The sequence below is a fragment of the Rhopalosiphum maidis genome, chromosome 3, assembly GCF_003676215.2.
Source record: "Rhopalosiphum maidis isolate BTI-1 chromosome 3, ASM367621v3, whole genome shotgun sequence".
Lineage (NCBI taxonomy): Eukaryota > Metazoa > Arthropoda > Insecta > Hemiptera > Aphididae > Rhopalosiphum > Rhopalosiphum maidis.
Window position 1 is genome coordinate 27,682,490 of NC_040879.1, and position 18,124 is coordinate 27,700,613.

The 18,124-nt window shown below is 23.7% G+C and overlaps 2 protein-coding genes across 2 annotated transcripts; one reads left to right on the forward strand and one right to left on the reverse strand.

Annotated features, from left to right (window-relative positions):
* Positions 1-172: 172 nt before the first annotated feature.
* LOC113557510 (NADH dehydrogenase (ubiquinone) complex I, assembly factor 6) lies at positions 173-3,741 on the reverse strand. The gene is made up of 5 exons (XM_026963079.1): positions 3,511-3,741; positions 1,400-1,622; positions 1,177-1,336; positions 475-710; positions 173-411 (listed from the first exon to the last, which is right to left on the reverse strand). The coding sequence occupies exons 1-5, from the start codon at positions 3,612-3,614 to the stop codon at positions 232-234; spliced, it is 903 nt and encodes a 300-aa protein (XP_026818880.1). The 5' UTR covers positions 3,615-3,741; the 3' UTR covers positions 173-231.
* A 344-nt stretch (positions 3,742-4,085) lies between these two features.
* On the forward strand, positions 4,086-17,911 carry LOC113557428 (ataxin-2). Its single transcript, XM_026962939.1, has 9 exons — positions 4,086-4,826; positions 8,514-8,616; positions 8,687-9,012; positions 10,727-10,855; positions 10,917-11,535; positions 11,597-11,798; positions 12,211-12,668; positions 17,220-17,329; positions 17,404-17,911. Exons 1-8 carry the CDS (start codon positions 4,275-4,277, stop codon positions 17,273-17,275), a joined length of 2,445 nt encoding a protein of 814 aa, XP_026818740.1. The 5' UTR covers positions 4,086-4,274; the 3' UTR covers positions 17,276-17,329; positions 17,404-17,911.
* The last annotated feature ends 213 nt before the right edge of the window (positions 17,912-18,124 follow it).

Genomic DNA, 18,124 nt, shown 5'->3' on the forward strand with positions numbered 1-18,124 from the left:
TTGAAAATTAAAATATTGTAAAAAAATTTTTTTTCTAATCTTTAAGTTTATAAATGGTATAATTTGCTCTAGTATTAAAGCTAATAAAACCAAATTAGTTCTATTGAACACAAATTTGCTGACATTCATTTTTTAAGATAGAGACAATAACAGCAGTTTAATGTTCTCTTAATCATAGTATATAAAAGTGTATTTGTAAAAACGTTAACAAAACTATTTCACTAAATAATTTCAGCCAACTATTTTATGCCATAAAAGTTTCATAGGTAATAAGTTATTTCGTGTTTGTAGTTTTTTATCAAATACATTGAAATCCGCTTTTCGTAGTTTTTCCAAATATAAATGAAGAGGAACAAATGGTAAATATATTGATTTAACACGTTTATTTCCTTCCTTTTCCAATTTTCTGGCCTAAAATTAATATATACATTATAACAATATGTTGATTATTATTGAAAGTTATTTTTAAGTTACTTTCATTAGATGACTATTAGCTCTTGAAGCCAATTCATAAATTGCATCACGCACATTCTGTTCACTTGAACTTCTGATGATATTTTCATAAGAAACTTTATATTTTAACAAAATATCTTGAGGTATTGATATACGCCCAGATTTTGAATTATAAGGAATACCTCTAATAATGTTTACAATTCCTTGACATTTACCTAGATGACTTACAGTATGGTCAATTGTCATATCCTTAATACCTGTAATAATATCCAAGTATATATTTAAACAAATATCTATTTATTATAATAATTTAAATGTATTATTTTGCACTATTTCATAATAAATTAAATATAAAGGTGAAAAAAAAATAAAAATGTTATATAGTTTTAAAAAAGCAAGAAACTAAAAATTGATGAAAAAAAATTTGAAAAAAGTCTATAATAGATGAAATATTAAATATTTCATTGTTTTCTTATAATGTTATAAAAATCAAAAGTTGATAATATTATTGTATTGTAAATAAAAATAAAAATATTATTATTAATTTATGTTTAATACTTTTAGATTCTTTGCATAATTTTGTTTATAAAGGCTGTTACAGAAATGCATTATTTTCTTTAAGTAGTATACAACTATTTTTATTGAGGAAAGTCAAAAAATAAAAATATAATATTTATAATACACAGACAAAATATAACATACAAATTATTAAAAAATATTTACCCATTGCTTCTAGAAACAAATAATATACTGGTGAAACAGAATTCTCAGCATAAGTCTCTAAATCTTCAATAGTTTTTAGAGATGAATTTAACATATAATTTTCTCGAGATGAGATTAAACGTTTCAAATATATAATACTTAATTTTTGTGTTTTTGTTGCCTGCAACAATTTTTTTTAATTATTCTTGTTGTTATATAAATAAATAGTTTATTCAATACTTACTGTATATAGTTCAATGAGTACAGGATGTTTTGGGATTTTATTTTTATATATTTCAATTAAAGATGTCTCCCAAAATTTAAACCGCATTTCTCCAATTTTCATATCACTTATTTGATCTTGAAGAGTTGCTATCTCAATATTAAATGCTCTAATAGCAAACCCAGTTCTTCTAATATTTTTGTGTAATAATAAGGTACATAAATAATTTTCAAAATCATGTTTTCTGTGAACAGTTGAATATATATTTTAATATAATTATAATGTAAGTTTAGTATTTCTATCCCAATATTTCACATCCTTATCATAGAAAATCCACTCTTTGGATTTATCATTTGGTAGCCAAGTGTTCAAATTATGTAAGCATGACCTATTACAAAATGTACTAAGTGATAATCTATTGCTACATAATAGGTTTTTATTTTTTTTTTTTTTAAATAGATATAACAGATTGAAGTTAATAATAGTTAATTAATATTCAAACTATTGAAAACTAATTTATAGAACACCAACACTTAAGTAAATTGTCTAATATGTAATGCGTATACAGTTAAAGCAGTTTGGTTACAAAATAGCTAAGAATAGTTTTGACATAGTAGTACAGTTTGTATGAGTTTGACAGAGATAGTAATTGTTTAATGAATATACTCTTAAGAAAGGTTATCAATTTTTTTTAAATAATTATTTAATAACTTATAGATAACATTTTATCAATTGGTTTTTAAATAAAACTACATATCTTCAATGGCTGAGCATGTAATGTTAAAGATTCCTTTATTGGTAATAAAAATCTAGTAGTAACTATAATTTTGTAAATATGATAAATATATTTTAAATTTTACTTTATATTAAGATTTAAAATCAATAAGAAGTTCTTTAGACTAAGAAATATTAACGTCATTACAATTTGACTTTCTTTATATATATATATGATATTAATAAAACATTTAATATAATCTATTTCATGGATAAATACAATATCACTAACATAATTGTTATAGTGTGTATGAAATATATTTATTGCTTAATTTTTTTCAACATTTGATCAGAATAACAAGGACCTTTATACAATACAATGTATTATATGTTTTCATAATCCTCATTGCTTAAGTAACTGCATAACATGTTTTTATACTATACTATAATCTTTGTTAATAAATAATTGTTGTGCAATGTGTAATCTAGGGTTATTGGTATCGGAATTTTGTTTACAATTAGATTATATGTATCTACATTAACATGTTTTATCTAATAATTCTACAATTTTTTTAGAGCTGTAAACATTTTCAAAAAGATCCATTAGATAATTTAAAAATATATATATACTTCAGTACAGTTATTGTCACATAATTTCAGCAACATTAGAGAAAATAAAAAACATCAGCTTAATAATGGAGAGAAATGTAATCATACACATAATTTATTCAAGAAATAAGTTTTTTAAGTATTCAAATTTGATGTTGCATATAGTTCATCCATTGTTATTCAATTTTTATGTATGTTTTTATATAATATTTATTGAATGATAATAATTAAAAGAAAATATTTCCAAATATTACATAATTATGATTTTTACCTAATAAATTATACAAGAAAAATTAATATTAATTCGAAATTACAACTACTTTTATAATAATAAAACTAAATAAATATATTATCAAATGAAGTGTTCATTTATGAAAATAAATAGTGTGAGGTAGTTATCTAAAATAGGAATGTTAAATGGAGTTTCTATACAAAAATAATGAGGATGTACAAAGAAATTAAACATAATAATAGAATATTACAAAATGCTGCAATCGCATTTATAAGTTTAATATCAATGGTTATAACTTAAAAAAAAGTAATATTGGTATAATACTAAAATTTAGTTTCAGATCATTATTAATTAATTTATGATAAGCAGCAGAAATAAATTTAATTTCTTAAATTAAATAACTTTACAGTATCAACATAATATATAAATGTATTGTTAATAATTAGTATCTAATACTAATAACACTTGTACCAGCGTTATTCAAATAATATTTTATACATTGAAGTCTATGTATTGTTTTCAAGTAAAAATAATAGTATCATAAAGTATTGTGGAAATGTTGTGCACAGATATTTACCTAACTAATTCCAAACAATATTTTGCTGTAGAGTTTTTTCGTACACAACTTTTTGTTTGTACAAAGCGGTTAAACAATCCTTTTATATAGTTTTTTACTATCATTCTGTTATTAAATGTAAAAAGTAACCATTGATTCTGTGTTATGAATCAATACTTAGAAAAATTAAAGTATATTGTAGATTTCAATGCAATTAATACATAATAAGAAAAAATGAAAATGATAAAAATCAAATAAAGTCGTATCAGTTTAATATTTCTTATCATCAGATAAAATAAATGATATCAGCACGTGCCCATCAACAAACCCGCAGTGTAGGCATCCCGAATGCCTATATTAAAATACATATTTCGTAAACTAAAAATTTAATAAAAATAAAGATTTTCTTTTGTATAAAATATGTTTTGCATTAAAATAGCGTTTGAATAATAAATTTTTCATTATGAAATTTTTTTCGAATTTTTATGTACGAAATTTGAACAATGATCCATATGTTTAGTGGGAGAAAAATTGTATTGAGGGAATTTTCCGGTTAATCTTTTGTCGTTGGTCAATCATCTTCCCATTGTGCATTCGACGGACGACGAGGGGTACTCTGACTTGTGAACAAAAATTTTTTTCCTCGTACCCGAGTTATTCGAGTTTATCGATTATTTATAGTTTCTAGTTTCCCGTGTTTTTAGTGAACGATCGATCACATTAGTAAATAGTAATCTTATCATGTTGTGTTAGTTATTCAATCGCATTTGTGATGTTGCCCGAAAATGGTTTGTATAGACGAAGTAGTTGCTTACTTCAAAACACTTAAAAGCTACGAACGGCTTTGGATGATGTGTAGACTCCAAAGCCACTGTCTTCCAATTGAATTGAGGTACCTCGGCACTTGTTTAGATAACTTGTCTAAAAGAGATATTCACATATTGAAAAAATTGGAACTTGAAGCCAACGATCCAGCCAGCGTTAGTGAAGTAGCTTGCAAGTGTATTTGCGATAAAACTGTTAGGGCAGCGGTTATCAAGTATTTATCTGTATTAAACACTAATAGTACAAAGTGTTCTGAACTAATTTATAAAGCGCTAACAGACGACAAAGGTCTAGAACGTATATTTAAGTGTCCAAAAGCGTTCTTTAACGATAAAAACGCATTTGAGGAGCTTATGGTATTGTACACATTAGCTGTAAATCATCCAGCATTCATATTTGAACAAAAAACTCAATTAGATAGCATATTCAACTGTATTAAGAAAGAAAAAGAGAGACAACTATCCAAAAAGAAAGGCGGTGATCTAGACAAAGAATCTTCTGATATTTTGGAGGTATGTATACTGCTTATATTAATATCTCTAAATTAATTTTCAATAATATACATATAATATGTATAATATTAAACAAATAGAAAAACAATAACTAACATATTTTATTAAATTTTGAATAGTAATTGTTAAGCGGTTAACATCTACTGTAGTATCTAATTGTTAGATTATTACTAAGATTAGTAGGCAATACAACTTTATACATTCAAATTGATGGCTGTAATATACATGTAAATATTTTCAGTATAGCCTATATTGAAAAAAAAATGTGTATTTACTTGACATGAAAGTCAAAATATTATAATGGTACTGTGTTTTCTTTTTCTTTTAATATTATCACTTAAAATAATATAATGAAGATAACATCAGTTTTATTTTTTATTTTTAGCATTAATAACTTTTTTGTTTCATTATTTTATAAGCTTAAGATACTTATTAATTTGTACATTTTATCTAATAGCATGATAGAATGAAATAGAATATTAAGAAAATTAATTTTAATTCATAGTTATTCATAAAACTAGCAATAAAAAAAGAAATTTTATTTTTAAATTAATAATATTCTGCATTTTAAATATTATAAAAATGTGCTACCCATCAATAATTTTTGACTCCTTCCTCATCTGAAAATTGTATTGTATTTTCTAGTTTAATACCAATTAAATCATTTTAGAAATTTAAAACATTATTAATACTTGATTGAAAAAAAAAATACAATTCTACTTATAAAGGGAATCTATTACCTATATATTTTTTATGTTTAAGCATGTATTTAAAATATTAAATATTTAATTATTATTTTAAATTTAATAAAAATGGCAAAAACTTACTTAAAATTAAAAATAATAAACATAAAAGTATACAACTGACTATTTAAATATTAAATTATTTAAGGAAATGATGAAATAAAAAAACCTTAAAATAATTAATGTTCTACAAACATTAAATTTACATAAATGTAACATAATTATAACATAATGAAAATATACAATTTTATTACTCTTTTGTAAACAATTTTATGTTTTTCAAATTATTAAAATATATTTGAAACAAAATTATATTAATAATTTTAACTTCAATAAAATTTGTACAAATTATTTATATATTTTTTTTCTCCTAGCATATCATCAAATAGGTTTTTATTTGAAAACGATATCAATCCTAATGTTGATGATTTAATTTATTTAATTAAATATACAAATATTTTACTCAAAAATAATAATAAAAAATCATGTAGTTATGTTAGACAATAAATTCTATTTAATTTAAAACTATTATGGATTTTTAATAAGTCACAAGATCATGAGTATAATCAAAATTTTTATGTATTGAATAGTGATTTTTATTAGGTGTATTGAATACAATTCTAGGTAAAATATAAATTATATATCTAAAATGATTTATATTAATTTTAATTATCTTTACTTTTTTGTTTTTGAATGTTACAACTTTAACTAACTTTAAAAGTTATCTAAACATAAAACTTTACCAGTTATCATACATTTTTAAAAAAATCAGCTTAAAAATGTTGTTAGTAAAAACTTTTTTATTTTCTTGTCTTAAGTGTTTGAATACAAATATGAACTTAATTAAAAATAAAAAATTAAAGATAATCCCGGAGAAAATCCTATTATTAGAGTACTATATTTATTACATACTTATAAAAATATCAATATTTTTTAATTGTGTCAAATGCTATGTTGAATTTAGCTGTTTGTTTTACGATTTGAGTTATAATTGTTTCTACTCCTATATTATGTACATGATTAATTTATAAATAGCAATCAAATGACCTTGTCTTGTTAGCAGCAAAATTTAATTATCTCTAACACCCAAGATTAGCTAATAGTTAAAACAATATGTTTATCTTGATTGCCAAAGATCACAATTACTATAAGATATATATATATACCTATTTTAATCTCAAATAGATAGCTAAACATTTTTTTCTGTATTAAAAACTTTAAATTTAAATTATAAACATTAATTTTTTTAATATCTTATTCAAGTACAAAATCTGAACATGTACCAATTTTAAACTAAAAAAATTGTATGTTTCAATATATTTAGTAAAAAAAAAAAACAATTCCTTAATCACACATTGCTTATTTAAATTGGTTTTGAATAGTTAAAATCGGGGTTAAAATAATTAAATGTCTCTTATTTAAGATTAATTTTAGTTGTTGAAACACTCCGTATCACATTTTTTTTAACTTATGCATTTGTATTTTTTTACTAAATAAATCTTTAAAAGAATTAAAACACATAAAGACAAAACAATTGACAAATGTTTATTTTGATAATTCTAATTTATTAATTTGTATCTCTTCAAACAACACTTATCACTTTTTTTTACTTATAATCTAAAAAAGGTATTCAAATATATAGTTGTTTAATTTTTATTAGATTTACTTACTAATAATATTTAGTTTATAAGTTCGATTTTGTTGTGTAAAATAGTATTAGACATTTTTTTCATTTAAATTGCACAAATGTAACTTAATAGTTGATATTAGTTTTTAAATTGTTAAAAGCTAATAGATTTATTATTGTTTTAATTCAATAGGTAGGTACAATTTAATGTAATAGCTATTGTAAATTAAATAATCTGTTAAATAATAAATAAATAAATAAATAGATAAATCATTTATTATGTTGTTTATTAATATGAATGCTTTACTATTTTTTACAATATTTAAGTAGGTACTTTTATTCTTAGTATTTATAATTTTAATGTGTATAATTTTTTGTTTATAAAATTATAACTAAACATAAATTGTAACTTAAAAAGTATTTAATGTAATAGCTTGGATATATAGTATACAGTTCGAAAATCAAAAGTTTAAATATTAAAAATAAATTACTGAATCATAATTAATTATAGTTAATATTAATTAATATTTTATTTATCTCATATTTATATAAGTATAGTAAAAAAAAAAAATTATCTTGGTTGTAAATAATATATTTTAGTATTGTGAAGAGACAATAGTTATAAAATTATAAGTAAATTTTCACGAATTTTAAAAATGTATAAATTTAACAATAATACCTCACTTCAAACTTCAGACCCAAAATATTTTTTTCAGATTTAAATTAAGATTTTATTCAATTTTAAAATGTGATAAAGAATGTAGTATTAGGATTTAACACTTTATAATTATACATATATAATTGGGATCTTTTAAATTGTCTCTTACTTAAATACCTATTAATCCATCAATACTTTATTATATATAGATAATAGATATCAGTGCTTATTTCAGACCTTCTATCATGTGGGTTATAGTTAATGTTCAGGGGGGTATGCCATAGGAGTAAATAATAAAAAAAAGTAAAAATATTGTTTAAATTTTTCTCTGGGGGGGATGTATTACTACCTCCTCCCCGGTTACCCTTTGAAATAAACATTGAATAGATAATAGAAATACATGGGATGGCAATTATTATTTAAATTAAACAATACATAATTTATTTATTATTATACTACTGTAGATTGTCTATAGATGTAATAACTATGATTTAATTTTCTTAAAATTTATTTTTTATTTATATTATTAAGTTAAATAAAAAATAAAATTAATGTTTTTGATTATTATCTTTTTTCTTTGTATTATTTACAATTTTGATAATAAATATTATTAAAAACAAGCACCAGGATAAGCTGATATTGTTTTTTTTTTGTTTTAGAATATCAACACCATGATTCCACCACCCAACTATATGTATCAGCAAACTCAAGGAGGATCGAATTATCCTCTGAATAGAAATGGATATTTATATCCACGTCATTGTAAATAAAAATATGCAATATTTTAAATTAAAAAAAAATATAGAAGTTGAACATAATATTTACATTTCAGATTATCCGTTTCCTCCTGTGAATGTTCCACCAATGCAAGTTTGTTATGACTATCCACCACCAACAGCAGTTTCAGGAATTAGAGGACCACATCAAGCTAATTTTTCAAAATCTCCAAGCCCAGTTTCATGGCCTCCACGTACATTCCAAATAAATCCACGTAATCAACCACCAAACATAAACTCAAAGCAAAGACATCCTACTCCACCGAGATATCGTAATCCTTCAGATCCTAGTTATCCATTTTCACAAACTTGGAATAATTGGAACATGTACCAAATGTCACCACATAATATGTATGCCAATTATAATTATACACCAGGCATGGTAAGTTATATTATAAATTAAATAAATTTATAAAAACTAACCATTGTTTTACAATTAAAACATTGGAAATAAATAAATTTCTCTGTACCTACATACTTATAAAACTAAATATTATAAGATTTAACTTGAGAACTTACTTAAATCTAGGTCCAAATGTTATGTGAAACCTACCTTTTTTTATTTATCACTTGATTTATCATAATATATTATATATTATACCTATTTAAAATGGTTGTATTCCCATCATACATTTATTTTACTATTTAGTGATAGATAAATATTAATAATAACATGCTTGTGTAAAAAAAATGTTTTTTATTTATTTTAATGTTTTAAAATTACTTTTAATTATTAACTAGCCTTGTTTGATTAACTCTTAACTATGAAATGAAGACATTATACATGCATTATTTTATTGATTGTTTTTTTTATCGCAAAACCCAAATTTTTTGAATATATTAAAGAGTTACTGATAATAAAAAGATACCATAGATACCTATTATAGTTATTTTAATTATATTTAATTTAATTGTATTCAATTTGATATAGTTAGATAGATAGATGTTTTAGCTTATATAAATTGTTGTCCCAGCGATCTTCATTTTATCACAATTTTAAATATTAGTTAAATAACATGTAATGGGTTGTACATGTATATAATTTAACACATGGTTTTCAAACCTTTACCAAAAATACCAGCCTACAAAAAAATCATTTCTTTTTGTTTTTTCACTCGGTGAGAGACTAATATTATTACTATAACTTAGAAGTTGATGACCTTAAAAGCATTGAAAAATGACTTAAAAAATTACAAATATTTGTTTTAAATTAATAAAAAAATATATTTTTTTTAGTTGTACTTTATTTTACTATAAAATTCTATAAACATTTATCAAAACTTATAAATTACTCTAAATAAGACAAAAAATGTGCTTAAAAAATAAATAAAAAAATTACAAAAATAGTAGACGTTGACGAGCATTAACCAACGTTTTAATTTTCGGCATTTCGTAAGTATTACGAAAAAATAATAAAATGTAGGTACAATATTATTCACTATAACACGACAAAAAAAAAAAAAAATAATAAAATAAGAAGTGAACTATTGTGAAATCAGTAAAAATGAATAAAATGACATAAAAAGTAATAAACACCAAAAAATGCAACAAAAAAAATGTAAAATAAAAATTAGTTGTTCAGATTCACGTGGTAAAGAAACACATTTGTGACCATGAGAGCATTGTCTAAAAAGTTCCAAAAAAAAATACAAAATCAACTTCTGAGCCTTAATTATTACATTCATTGCTGCTTTAAGTTTTGTTTTTTTATTATATTTTACTCAATTTTTGGTTTTAAAATAAGATAAACAATTTTGTATGGATTGTATCATTATTATTATTATCATATTATTCAAAACAGCTTCTAAGTAGAGGTGCACAGATTATTTTTTAGCATTTATTAACCAATAAAATATTAATATTATTTTTAGTTATTTATCATTTTCTTGGACTGTCATTTATTATATATTAAAATTGTATCAATTATATATTATAGTAATCAAAATTGAGTATTCATACTTAATTATTTTTAGAGTTATTTATACATTAAAAATAATAATCAATGTTTTTTTAAATTTCTAAATACATAAAATTATATTATTTAAAATATGTAGCAAAAGTAAATAAGTTAGTTATTAATTTTTTTTTTTAATTAGGTCCCTTCTTTTTATCCTGAAAATCCCATGAGTCGTAACTATCAAGGACACGGGACAAAAACTAAACATTCAACTGTCAATCGACATCAAGATCAATGTAAAAGCCAAATGCCGCCGCCAGCGCCTGTGGTATAATATTTAAATAAATGTTAAAAATAATTAATATTTATGAAATTATTTTTATTTACAGTCTACTTCTCCAAATAAGGTTGATACTGTTGTGAAGAGTAAGCCTCTTTTAACAAATGCCACATTAAACTCTACAATTGAAAACGAACCTATTCTTGAAACACATAATCAGATGCCATCGTCATCAAAATCTTCAGAAGATTGTAGTCAAAGTAGCTCTTATAAATCTATTAATTCATCTATTTCGGATAAAATGTCGGGAGCTTCTCCTCAGCATGCAGTTCAGGGTAACTCTAATAATGCAAGTCCAAAGTTGCTTCAATCTGAAAACCAATGTCAAAATGGTAGTGCAAAAGTGTGTAACTTAAAACTTACTCTTGAAAACAAGATAAAAACAGACAATGGTGGACAAACCATTTCTACAATTCAGCCAACACTACCAAAAACAAACTCACCACCTATAAATTCACAACAAACACTCTGTACTTCAGATACAAATCAGCAAACAATTGCTACATTAGGGCTTCCTAGAAGTGAATCCATAAAAAATATTGATCTCTCTACTCTTTCATCTGTGTTGGATGATGGTAAAAATAAAGAGGAAAAGTCTATTGCTGAGCCAAATGAACTAATTGAAGAAAAGTCCAAATCTAATTCTGAACACAGACCACAAAATACAAGTAATTTATATTATATTTAAATTAATGATAAAATTATTTTAAATATTTTTAATTTTTATAGAAATTCCATTGCAACTTGAAACTAACACAACAAAAGTATATGAAGTTAAAGAACCAATAGCTGGTGCTAGTGCAAAACCAATGACTACTTCAATAACCACTAGTTCATATAATGCGCAAACCAGTAAATATTATAAGGGTCGTCCAATACAATCTCAACCAAGGACTTCACGCGATGGAAATATAAATAATAGTTATAATAGGTAAAATTCAATTTTAATAAACATTATTATTTCATTATATGAAAAATAAATATTTAACTAGTTAATTGAGATATAATTATTTGGAAATTAAAAAAATAAAATAATATAAAAAGTAAAAGTTATCATTTTTTTTATTTTGACAGTTTTTTTTGTCTACAAAACTTTATACTTTACTTTAATATTTTTTTATTATTTGAACAGTTTTATTTTTATATCTTTTTTAGAATTCTTGTCTTGACATTCATTTAATAAACTGTATTTCTTACTTAAAATTAATCATTATCAATAAACCCATTTATAAACGTTTATTTTTACTATCTACTTTTTTTTTTTTTATTTTACTTAAATATTCTCTATACTTTTTATAAATATGTGGGTAAATAGTTAAAAGTATAGTTTTTTGTCGTTTCAGAAAATCTATGGCAGGAGGACTTCCAGTATCATCCTTCAATGAACCGGGTAGGGAAAATATGCATAAAACTCATCTTAAAGTACCTAATAATGGTCAACAATATTATACTATGGCGTATGATAATGGAGCAAGTGCTCGAGGTTATAATACTCAAGCATATTATGTTCATCAACCTCAAACTTCTCAACCAATGTCAGGTTTTTCTCCTATGCCACGACAATATATACCGCAACAACATGTTGTTCAATCACCTGAGTATCAGCAAGTTTACCAACAACCTACTGAATTTGTTTATTATCCATCTTCTTCACAAACATTTTATACTACTACACCCGTCTTAATGCAACCTCAAGTGTTAGCATATCATCCACCAAAAGTATCATGCTATAATTGTGGAGGACAGAATCACACAGGAGCTGAATGTACTGAATTGACAATGGAAGAAATAACAAGTAAAGGTAGATTAAATGAAAAATCAGATTAATTTTATAATCATGCAAAAAATTACATTTTAACTGCATTCATATATGTCTTTAAAACATTTTAAAAGTAGTACAATTTTTTATATTTTTAAGTAACCTTTAACTTTTCTCAGGTAAATCAGTTATAACAATAGCATATTTGTTTAACAAATAGTTTTGTAAAAATAAAATAATTTACACAATTTTCAAATATTAACTAAATATTAGTAATACTATAAAAGTTTTTGAAATTATTTTCTTACATAATTTGGTCAATAAAAAATATTTTTTAACTATTTTTTATGATCATCATTTTTTAAGGTTTTGCTTTTTTTTAATGACAACATACATTTTTAATAGAATATTCTTAAGCAGAATATTTTTGGGTACTTCAGTGCATATACAAATTGAAATTTGAATGAGTAGTTTTTGAATTATAGGCATTTAAAGTTTATATGCACAGGCGCAACTAAGGTAAAAATTCTGGGGAGGGGGGGCTATAGCTCTAAACAAATTTCTTTGCTTCCATTAGAAATGTTATATTACATTACTCATTTAGTTATAATCAAAAAATAAATACAAATAATTGTTATAATAATTCTTATATTAGTATTCTACATTCGTCGGTTTTTTATTTTATTATATTTTTCCAGTATTTCATTATTATTTATATTATTGGACATATGCCTCTCAATATTGAAAATGGCTAAATTTGAAAATCGATCTTGCTCCATTGATGTTCTCAACCAATTTTTAATGCATCTCATACATGAGAAAGATCGCTCGCATGTTGCCAAACTTATCGGTATGGTTAGAGCTACTTGAAACAGCTTGTTTATGTTTGGAAATTTATTGTTTTTCACAATTTCTTTGATGCTGTCTAATTCAAAATCATTATTTAAATTTAATGCACAATTTTTAGCAACGAGCATCTCCGCCTTTAAATCATTTTGATTGACATTTAAAATTGACTAAAAACCACAAAATGTTCAATTAATATGAATTTGTATGTTTTAAAAAAATATTTTTAAGTTTTCAAAATTTACTTGATATTGATTAATAAAATATTCACTGTTTTTTTGAATCCATTTTGAGAAAACTATCTAACGAAGTGGCTAATAATAAGCTTTCGGTTGAAAATCTGCTTTTAAGATAATTAATTAATATGTTGATAATTCTGTAGTAAGCCACTCTTCTTCTGTTTCAATGTTACACTCTCCTTCATTTTCTTTTCCAATTTTCTCTAACACCACAAAGTGCTCATACCTATTTGACAGTTTTCTTGTACGTTTAGAACCTAATACATATAATTAATTAAAATAAAATAAGTAACTAATAATTTTTTATATTATAAATAGAACTTAAATTATTTTCCTGATGATACGAGTTACTAATTTTATACCAACCTTTTGAAAGAACATTTAGTGATATATCATTATTGTTGGAAAATACTTCAATTTGTTGCCATAATATTGAAAAATATTCACAAGATCTATTTTTTTCAAAGGTTGTGATAACTCCATTTATCAAATTAGCGGCATTACCCAATGTTTCTGTCTTTTTCTGTAGTTGATTACTCAGAATATTTATTATACTTAAAACATCATTCAGTATAAACATATGAATTACAAATGATGCTTTTTCTATTGAGCTTAATATACCTATAATTGTTTCAAAAGTAATTAATACTAAATACATAAACATATTAAATTACACTACTATACACTATAACTTATCATATATTTATTTATTATTATATTCATAGGTATTTAAATAGTTTAAAAAATGTTCATAGCTATAGCTTGAGTAACATCTTTATCTGATGTCTCGTTAATTTCAAATTGTAATGCGTTAACTATTGCTTTAAAATTTGTTTTTATAGTATTGCAAGTTTTATATCAGTATATCTATTGTGTATTACAGATTTTACTATTAGACCGTTGCAAAAGACCAAAATTTATTTGAAATTCATGTAACATTTTATTTTTTTTGGGATGAGAAAAATGTGTATAAATTGATTCCAATACATTAAACATGTTTTTTGTATTCTGAAATGTCATACAAATTTTAAATTAAATTTATTAATTTTTACTAAGAAATAACTTACTATTATATTTTTTCAAGTATCTACTACAGTCAAATTAAATCTATGGGCCACATAGTGAATATATATGGCATAAGGATAATGCTCTTTCATTAAAGTCTGTACACTACCATGCTGTTCCGACATAACACCGGCTCCATCATATGATTGTACTATTACTTTAACATCTTTCATATTTGATTATTCTAAAAACATGAGTATAGCAGCAACAATATCAATTGCTTTTTGGCTACTTGAAACATCAATAAAAGTTAAGAAACGTTTGCAAACATCTAAACCATTCACATATCTTATACATATTGATAACTGTTCTTCTTTGTATGATCTAAATATAAAATATTTAGTGAAAAATAACAACTTATTTAGGTATTGATATTTAATTACCTAGCTTCGTCAACCATTATTGCCACAATCCCTGTCAACTTTACTTCATCAATAATAGTTGTTTTAATATGTTCTACACAAATATCAATTAATTCATTTTATACTATCCAGCTAGTGTGTGAAATTTTTTTGCTGTATAATGAATCAAAATTTGAATTACATTTGGCTACAAGCTTACATGTTTCTTTGAAATCGCCTAAATTAAAATAGACAAATAATGAAACAAACAAATAAATATGCGGTTATGCATTATAAAGAAAATTATACCTTGATTGTTAGATTCCTTATCCTTTAAATGCCCTTTAAAAACAATTCTTTGCTTAGCTAAAAAAAGTTATATCAATTAACGTTTTTATGTATTCCTTATTTTTTTGTTTTTGATCATTTTGGGCAGTAGAAATTTGACACATAACTGAACCAGATACTTTGGAAGATTTATAAGCATTCATTCTACTTATACAAGTTAAATGAATTGTTGTTGATGAATGACTCTTTATTTTATGTGTAAGCTAAAAATAAAAATGTTTACTATTTTTTTTTATTTACATTAATTACTTTAGTAGTAGGAATATCGTAAATGGTTATCTACCTTTTTCCAATTACAAAACCCAGTGACTGTCCGTGCTTCTTCTTGATTCCCACTACCAGAAGCTAACAACCGGCAACAATAACAAAAAGCAGTATCGAGGTGACACCTATATTCAAGCCATGCATTATCTTTATAGCAACTACTAGAAAATTCTATTTTTTGAGTGCCAATGAGTGTTTTAGGATATGCCTTATAATTAATAGTTAAATGTTTAAAATAGAATATATTCAAATTAAAATTTCAAAAAGCAAATTATATCTTACCATTAATATTGATTTGTTTTGGTCCACTTTCAATATTGCCTAAATTTGAAATATTGCCAATATTGGATTTTTCAACAGGGACATTCTGATATGTTACTTTTACTTCTTTTACTTCAGGTTGATCAAGTCCATGCGTCACTGTTGTTTTAATACTATTGCAACCATTCTAAAAAAAAATATAATTATTATACTTATCAATATTTTGCTACAAAGTTATTACTTGTTGTAATATAATATAGGTATTTACGTCAGACTCAACTTTTTTTTTCTTAAAATTAAATAGAGAAAACACATTTGGTGTTTTATCAGACATTATTCACTCAAAACTAATTTTTCAACAAAAAACACAGAAACTATAGAAAAATGAGTAGGTACAGAGTAATAACAGTCAAATTATAATGTTGGTTACTATGTTCATACCGATCAAATAATATTATACCACCCTAGTATCACTATAAAGTATAATAATTAATCGTTATTACTAGATAAACAACATAGTTAAAAACATTTTTGTTATCATTAATAACTTAACATTGTTGAATATTGATAGGTTATCAACTATATTAGCACAAAATAAATTGAAGTCACATGAAAAAAAACTGGGGGGCTTAGCCAAGTTACGCCTAGTTTATATGAGCAGAGCAGTGGATCAATATTTTTCAGGGTACCCTCTGCCACTTCATACTGCTCATCTAAACTTTTAATGCTTATAATTTATAAGTTATAAATCAAAACTACTCGTTCAAATTTCAATTTGAAGTACCCCCAAAAAATATTCTGCTTAGGATAACGGTTCCCAAACTTTTTCGTCTTACGGCGCCCTTTTAGAACTGAATTTTTCTCATAGCGCCCCTGATAAAACCGATGACCATTTTTTTAGATAAAATAATGAATAGAATATTTTAAATTTATTTTTGGACAACATAACGATTAGAATTGAGATGTTGTGGTACACACTTTGAGAACTGCTGGCTTTGGAATATGCTATTAAAAATGGATGTTATCATTAAAAAATATTGAAAACTTCAAAAATCTATGTTTAAAAAAAAACGTTATAATGAGTGTTGTTTGGTAAAAGAAACACCTTGTACATTATTAATTTAATATTTACTTATAATTTCAATAATATTTATGGTTCATAATGTTCATTATCTTAGTTAATAAATTATGTACTTTCTTTTTATAATTCACATAAATTCAATTATTAGGTCTATACGAACATCATTATGGACCATCAATGCCAGATGGCAGACCCCGGAATTGACAGTTATACTGGAGCAATTGTTATTCATAATCACAACATACAGGATGACTTGAGGTAAATATTGTTATAAAAGTAGTTGTAATATAACTTTTTAATTTTGTAATAAAAATAAAATGTTTTTATTTCAGACTTCAAGGATGGTGAAACTACCAACACCCTCTCCTATAGTATTAATTTTAATTTAATTTAAATGATGATTCCTCGATTCGTTACCTGTTGTTTCCAAATAAATAAGACTGGGTAATGTTTTTCTTCCATATTAGTATTTTTTAAATTAATAACGTTAGCAGTATGATAAAAAAAAATAATGTAATATTAAATGTAATCAAACCCTTTAAATTTATAACGACCTTGTCGTTTCCCTTTATTTTAAATTATTTTCACCAGTCATATAATAATCAATTCTTGATATTATTTCTAACTTATTGAATCGTAGATCCTATAAGTGTTTCACATCATTTCCCTTCCCTTAAATTATATCTTATCGCAAATGAAATGTTTTCAACAAAACAGTTGCGATAGAGATTTTTAAATGTTTAATTTAATAATTTATACTATTTGTAACATTCCCTTTTTAATTTGACACCACTTGTGTAAACTGGTACCATTTTAAATATTTTTGTCTAAAATTACAAATTATAATAATATTATGTAGTTTAGAAAATGGAAAACATCATTACGTATTATTATCATGTTTTTATATTATAATTATTAATAAACATACAAAAAAAAAAAAAAAACAATTTGTTTAAAGTGTTTAGTATCATTACATTTTTGTTTACCAAATATATTTATGTGTTTAATTTTTTTTTTATTATTCAATTCATATAACGTTTTGATGTATTTATT